We start from the raw sequence: 6,921 nt of genomic DNA on the forward strand, positions 1-6,921 counted from the left end.
CAATTCCAAGCTGTCTCTCTCGTGTACAGGCTCAAATATCAGCCAAAAAAATATGTTCACCTAGTCATAGAGATGCATGTGGCAATTAAATTCGTGCCTTTGTGCCTATCATGGTATAGGATTTTGAAGGAGACACACAAAACTTCATTATTTTTTGGGAACCATCAGCGATTAAAAGCGGGACGTTTCTTAGCCCAATGAGAAAGATTGCTTGATTCGTTGCTTCCAAATGGACTAACATACCCGTCTGAAGTTGTGAACAACAAATCCTGGAAGGTCCAGTCAGTGACCTCGTGTTTAGCGGAGTAATTTTTGTTTATGAGTTGATTCAGGGCTCAGTACTTGGACCGGTCCTTTTCACCTTATATGTCAACGACATTTTTGAAACCTCCTCATTGAACACCACACTGTTCGCTGATGATACTCACCTCCTCTCTTCCGCATCTTCGACGGCAGAGCTGGATGCCCTGACTGGTGACCAAATGCCCAAAGTCCATGAGTGGACGGCCCAGAACAACCTTTGCATAAACGCCTCGAAATCGCAATTGCTGACAGTAAATTCAAAAAATAACCTAACCGTTAATATCGCTGGTCAGCCCGTTTCCAACACAGATAATGCCAAATATCTCGGAGTTTTACTGGACTCGAACATGTCCTGGAAGAGTCATATTCAGTCCCTAGAAACTAAATTATCACCGAAGTGCGGCCTGTTCTACAGCCTTGGGCGCTTCATGCCAGCATGGGTTCTTCTGATACTCTTTAAATCCTCAGGGTGGCTGAAATGCAAAGAGACGCTGCATGGCCCACTAAGGCCATACTGGAATGATAGAGCCTGTTTATCTACTTATGAAGGACTCCTGCTCAAAGGGAATCGCTTGGTGATCCCCTGTACGCTGAGACAAGACGTTTTAAGATACCTTCATGATGCTCACCAAGGGGTGATAAAATCCCGACTCAATGCATCACAGTCATGCTGGTGGCCTGGAATTTCTAAGGACATTGAAGAAACCGTCAGAAATTGCGAAAAGTGCACGGAGCATCAGCGAGAAAAGGTTGAACCGATGCTGTCAGCATCCTTCCCAGAGAGACCCTGGTTCCGTGTTGGTGCCGACTTCTTTCAATACCAGAATTCCATGTACCTGCTAGCCGTTGACTACTACTCCAGGGACATTGAGATTTGCATAGTCTCCAAAACAGTGAACGCAGCAGAGACGATTCTGAAATTCAAGAAGATTTTCTGTAGGCATGGCATCTGCGAGACTTTGGTCACCGATGGAGCACCTATGTTCTCTTCCCGCGACTTTGCGGCATTTTGCGAAAGCTGGAAAATTGAACATATCATGTCCTCACCTAGATATCCACAGGGGAACTCGGAGGCTGAGCGTGCCGTTCAGACCATCAAAAACCTTCTGCGAAAATGTGACGATGAATATCTGGCGCTACTCACATACCGCAACACGCCATTGGCTATCGGCTACTCGCCGGCAGAATTGAGCATGGGCCGCAAACTAAGAACAAGAGTACCGTGTCATCCAGACGATCTTCTGCCCAAGTCTGTCGACCGAACCGCCGTGAAGAAAGCTGAAGCAGATTACCGACGCAGAGTTACTCATCGTGATTACAACAAAAGACACAGAGTAGTACCTGGAGATGAGTTCAAGGTGGGAGATCGCGTCTGGATTCCGGACTGCAAATCGCAAGGTGTTGTGGAAAAACTTGACACTGACACTCAACCCAGATCCTTGGTTATCAGAACTGGGCGTGGCACCTTCAGAAGAAATCGCCGAATGGTGCGGAGATACCAGACGGAGAATGCCCCGCAAGAAGGCGTCGACATTACCGCCAGTGAGGCAGCTGAATTCTTCAAATTTCCCGATCAGGGAGGAGATAGCAGTTCGAGCGCTACTAGTGTCGATCGTGATGACCATCATGAGGCGGCGATAGTCCGACGGTCGGATCGGAACAGAACCGCACCTCGCAGATACATCGAGGAGTACTGAATACTGATGTAGTTATAGGAGTAGTGTGTGTAAATATGTTGTGTTCTTCATTCACCTCTTGCCTGCCAATTGCTTCATACCTTTGTACCGCTAACTGCCTCAATTCGGATTGTTTATTGTCTTCATTCTGTGCTTTCGTCGTATATGTTTGTGCTGCTTATAAGCATTTGTGCTTGTCCCGAGAAGGGAGATGTAGTGGTAGCTCTATGGCGCCACTAGGGTGTGACGACATCGCAGGTGCTTCGGTGCTTGGTCGTCACTGAATACATGGCTGCTTGAGGACTCACGTCTCGTATATTAGACAGACCGTCAGTCACGCTACTACAACTATCTTCTTTACTTTCATTCAGTGTGCATGCCTCCTCTTTACATCGCCTAGGCCAAGGTGGGTGTCAGTTTCCATAGACTACTCCTTGTCGCTTCGACATCTTCCTGTCTTTTCATTGTATCGCATTTTTTGTGGTGTATTGAACTGATAAAATTGCTAATAAACCAATGATGATGATGATGATGATGATTCATTAGAAGCGCGAAACGAATGAAAGACTTTCTTCGACTGTTAGCGTCCCAATTATGACGTGCAATCAGCCAACTCATAGGCAATGTCATGACCAGTTCCATTGCAATGGTCACATGTTCGTATAGCTATCAGCCATGAAGCAGTTAGAGTGCTTTCAAGTCGCACATGTTCAGTGTTCACCTGCATGCCCCATTTTAAAACTTTTGAAGATAATTTTCAAAATTACAGAAAGATTCGTGGCACAATTGAGAATCCGTGGCGGCACACACAGTTTGGGAATCACTGCTCCATAGTTATATGATGAGGGAATGTGAGTTCGTCATCTACACTACATATACTTAATACCTATACCCCCTGTAGTAGTGCAAAATATGCCTCTACGCACCAACCTTACATGTTTTTTTCGTAATCGAAATATCGCACGTCTGCTTTCAATTCAACGTTCATCGATTTCTTGAAATTCTTCGTTTCGAATTAGATATAAACACAGGTCAGATTTCTACTAACTACAGAAACGATTGCTCAATGCTTGTTATTACAACGCAATATATAATCAATAGCAAATGCGTTCACTATCAGACGTTACATTTCATCGCGTCATTAACCCATCTTCTTTGTGCTAGGATAAGCAATAAGCAGCATACAGATTCAATACAGGTTCGCAACCGGGTGAAAGTGTTTATTGGACGTTTTGGGAATAAGATGACATCCTGTCCGACATCCTACAAGTCGTACTCGGAAGATAACGCCTTTCTGCCGCTTTTTCTCATTGTCTGCATCGTTTTGACGGTTGCGTGCAACCTCACAATGTTGGTGACTGTCTTCAAAGATAGTCACCTGGATCGCAACGGTCACTTGAAAGTAATGTGCTGCGTTAATCTTGCTGCTGGCGTGGTTGTCATACCGATGGTGCTTGCTATCTCTGTCTGGAGTGAAGTCGCCACGAATAATGCCTTTTGCAGTTTATCAGGCGTGTTTACGAATTCCCTTCACGGTGCTTCGATGCTCAACGTCTGTGCGATAAATTATGAAAGGTAAGATATAAATTGGACAGAAAAATATCACCTATTGTGTATATATAGGGGTAGGGGTGCAGTGGCCGCACCCTCGACGGAGGAATACATCGTATATTTTGGGGAATTTTGCCAGATATTTGGACGAAAATATTGAAATACTGATTTGAGATTTTTTCAAAACAATTTTATGGTATCATGTGTTCTTTATTTATAAAATCGGTAGTGAACAGTAATGAGGACAATCTTGTTAGGCTGTTAGGCTGTCTGTCGCGCAGATTATATAGAATTTGGGTAAAATCTGTATTGCATCCCAATGTTTCATGATTCCCTTCTATACCAACGGCTTTGAAAGATGCCCGTCTCAAATTCCTATATATGTTACCTAAAAGAAGTGATTGTTGTACTTTCTGGTATTGGCTTAAGTTTAGTCGCAGTAACACATGGTATATGATCAAGGAAAATTACGAGCAGTTATAAGTTCTTCATCACCGTCTCCACCAATATGATCACAGACCGCTAATAATATCCATTGGCATTTTTATAACCATTGTTATGGAATATTTAATTCTTATTACAGGTACCAAGCGATTGCACATCCGATGAAATTGCGGTATTCAAAAGACACCACCAAACTTTCCAAGCTGTGGCGCGCGATTACCATACTGCTGCCCGTGATACTATCCATCAGTCCTTTCTTTGTTATTGCGATACCATATGGGCCGCTGACCCACGCCCCGCTTTGCATGGTACTTCCGAAGACGACAGCTCTTGTTATTATTGGCTACGTGGACGTCTTCCTGACATTTGTTGTCCCCTGGATCGTGATGATATGCGCTGGAGTTGGTATGTTGCTTATTTCCATTTCCTGTATTGGATAGAGATAGACAAATATAGCCAGCAAATGTAGCAATTTCTTCTGATATTGGCTACCTGTATATGTCAAGTCAACTCCCAGATCCTCACCATTCAACTGATATCCACGTGATAACTGACCCGGTACATTTACGTATAATATTCTTTAATATACAATAAAATATCTATTTCACTACGTCCCCAACATTGTTTTTTGAATTTGCCTCACGCTTGCCATAATCCTGGATACCCATGACCGCCTGAAAACTTCTGTAGGCCGAAACCTGCATATATGTTGTATAGCATACAGGCGATGTGAGTTATTGTTCTGGGCATGGTGGATTCACAATTTTGCTTGTGAATAGGATTTAGAGATTCTTAAGTCCATAGCGGAATCGCATATTGTTTCAGCCGGGCTTGAAACGACTGACGAAGACGTTAAATAGATATTTACTTTCGCAGGCATGTTGACAATCTCGTGCAAACTGTCTCATTCGGTCGTTCACCCAATTCATGTAGCGCCAGCCAACGTGCAAGTTACAGAAAGTAAGATAGATATAGTATGGAGATTACACTGGGCCGACTAGGGTGACCATAAGTCCTTCTTCAAGAGGATTTGTCCTCCTTTTCGAAGAAATGTCCTCCCTTCGCCCAAATATCCTCCTTTCTGACAATTTGTACTCATACTCATTTTTAGCCTAAAATGCGAAACACGTTAAATTTTGGCCAAAAAAAATAGACGATGGGTTACACGGTAGTAAAATCTGAAAACTGACCTTTTTTTAGTTAACACCAGATACGTACAGTAAAAAGGGTAATTCGGGATTTGCGTCAAAGTGATGACCTTTTCAACACAACAACATTTCCAGTAAATATTCCAAACTCTATTTTTTCAATTTCGGTCAAATAACTTTTCTGGTTTGAAAAAGTGTCCTCCTTGAGTCCTTTTCCGATTCCAAAATACTGTAACTGGTAACCCAACATTGTCTGTTTGTTATCATATTCATGGTGTTTCGACTACATTGGTCCTTTTAAACCAGGCCGATATACTTTATTTTAGATTCTGTATTTACCGACTTGTAGCGCGGCCCACGCCTAGGCGTTTTTATAAGACAACCGCTTATGCGGATCACGTGGCGAGGAAGAACCTAGATAAACCTATTGTAGTGTTTCGTCGAATATAGACGGTGGAGGCCAAGTATGGTTAGAAGACAAAAAATAATGATCCAACTACATGACGAATTCTATCTCTTATTCTGCAATATTCACTTCAGACGTTCGTGTCCGAGGCCGCAATCGTAACGTGGGCGCATTTTCAAATCAGCGTAACAGGACAACACGAATCAAAAAAGCAATGCGAACGAGGGTAGAGCGGACGGCTTCGTCTCCAGCACATAATTTCAAAGCTCTGATCACCGTTGCTACGACATTTTGTATTTTCTCTGTATTCAACGGACCGTATGCAGCCTTTGTCATTACAGTTAGCAGCACGTTTACTTGTTCGTCTTCGCAGAGCACTAACCATCCAGCTTTGGAATATATTTTATGCGTGACTTGGCTAGCGGTCTACGCAATTTATCCTTTACTAAACGGCCTGACAAGCCGGGAGATAAGATTGAAGATGCTACAAATGGTGCGTAACAAGCTCAGCGTTAACATAGTGGATGTTAATGAATTTGAGGGGTCAAGCGTGGCTAAATGGAACCAGGTTGACAGAGACGGATTGGAAGACCGACAATTATCCGGGAAGCTGACGAGCTTTCGCAAGAAACAGCTGGTCGAGTTCGCCACACTGCGATCAACATTGAGAAGGAAGGAAGTAGCTGCTATCATGATCCAGCGATGTACGTGGAAGGAGTATCGGTCAAACGCGAGAATCACAAGTGCACCGCCACGGAGAGACCAAGTTTTGACGAGGAAGGTAGTCACACGTGGCCCGCATACTCCTCATCGAATACCAATTGCACTACTTCCTCAGTCGCTATCCTGTCCAACGACGCGGAGAACATTCAATTATTTCAGCACCCCGAAATCGAGCACAAATTTGCCTACTTAGGGTGTTCCATATCTATATCCGGCTATGCATAAATGTATAAAGGATATGATGTATAGAATCAAGCCCGATGTGTAAGTTATCATTAAAGTATTTAGTTAGTGCAGTGTCATGGTTCCCAACCGGAGAGAATTCCCCCTTAGAGGGGATTTTGCGTTAGAATTGTAACGGATTAATCAAATTTTTCATGCCCGAGTCGTCAAGTAGGAAAAAATTACCATTTTTTAGTCAACCCGACAATATGTTCAGTAAAATTTACTGTATTAATGGCTGATACTTCGTCTTTTCGGACTTGCGGAAGTATCCCAATTTGCAGATCTCAAAATATGGTAACCTAGTTAATGAGCCAAGCAAATACAAATCACCTAACACTAACCATGCCTTTTGGAGCAGACTTGGACAACTAGGAAAATTTGAGCTTTTCTGAATTAGATTTGGATTAGAATTGGAGCTATAAAGTTTTTTTCCAAATTAGATTAG

General features: G+C 43.1%; 2 protein-coding genes across 2 annotated transcripts; one reads left to right on the forward strand and one right to left on the reverse strand.

Annotated features, from left to right (window-relative positions):
• Positions 1–769: 769 nt before the first annotated feature.
• On the reverse strand, positions 770–2,126 carry LOC145445379 (uncharacterized). Its single transcript, XM_080323570.1, has 2 exons — positions 1,645–2,126; positions 770–1,581 (listed from the first exon to the last, which is right to left on the reverse strand). Exons 1-2 carry the CDS (start codon positions 1,929–1,931, stop codon positions 1,509–1,511), a joined length of 360 nt encoding a protein of 119 aa, XP_080179696.1. The 5' UTR covers positions 1,932–2,126; the 3' UTR covers positions 770–1,508.
• A 985-nt stretch (positions 2,127–3,111) lies between these two features.
• Positions 3,112–6,506, forward strand: LOC145444305 (uncharacterized). Its single transcript, XM_080322248.1, has 4 exons — positions 3,112–3,554; positions 4,114–4,379; positions 4,851–4,934; positions 5,663–6,506. The coding sequence occupies exons 1-4, from the start codon at positions 3,223–3,225 to the stop codon at positions 6,442–6,444; spliced, it is 1,464 nt and encodes a 487-aa protein (XP_080178374.1). The 5' UTR covers positions 3,112–3,222; the 3' UTR covers positions 6,445–6,506.
• Positions 6,507–6,921: the final 415 nt, after the last annotated feature.

Source organism: Botryllus schlosseri, chromosome 8 (genome assembly GCF_051294905.1).
Source record: "Botryllus schlosseri isolate E-star chromosome 8, Bs_hap1, whole genome shotgun sequence".
Classification (NCBI taxonomy): Eukaryota; Metazoa; Chordata; class Ascidiacea; order Stolidobranchia; family Styelidae; genus Botryllus; species Botryllus schlosseri.

What these genes read in the sequence shown, in the direction of transcription:
- LOC145445379 (XM_080323570.1), bottom strand. Translation starts at nt 1,931, where the DNA reads ATGATGGTCATCACGATCGACACTAGTAGCGCTCGAACTGCTATCTCC. An exon ending in CACCTTGAACTCATCTCCAG is followed by an intron (nt 1,582 to 1,644) that starts GTACTACTCTGT and finishes AATCTGCTTCAG; the next exon opens with CTTTCTTCACGGCGGTTCGG.
- LOC145444305 (XM_080322248.1), top strand. Translation starts at nt 3,223, where the DNA reads ATGACATCCTGTCCGACATCCTACAAGTCGTACTCGGAAGATAACGCC. An exon ending in TGTGCGATAAATTATGAAAG is followed by an intron (nt 3,555 to 4,113) that starts GTAAGATATAAA and finishes TTCTTATTACAG; the next exon opens with GTACCAAGCGATTGCACATC. An exon ending in GATGATATGCGCTGGAGTTG is followed by an intron (nt 4,380 to 4,850) that starts GTATGTTGCTTA and finishes TTACTTTCGCAG; the next exon opens with GCATGTTGACAATCTCGTGC.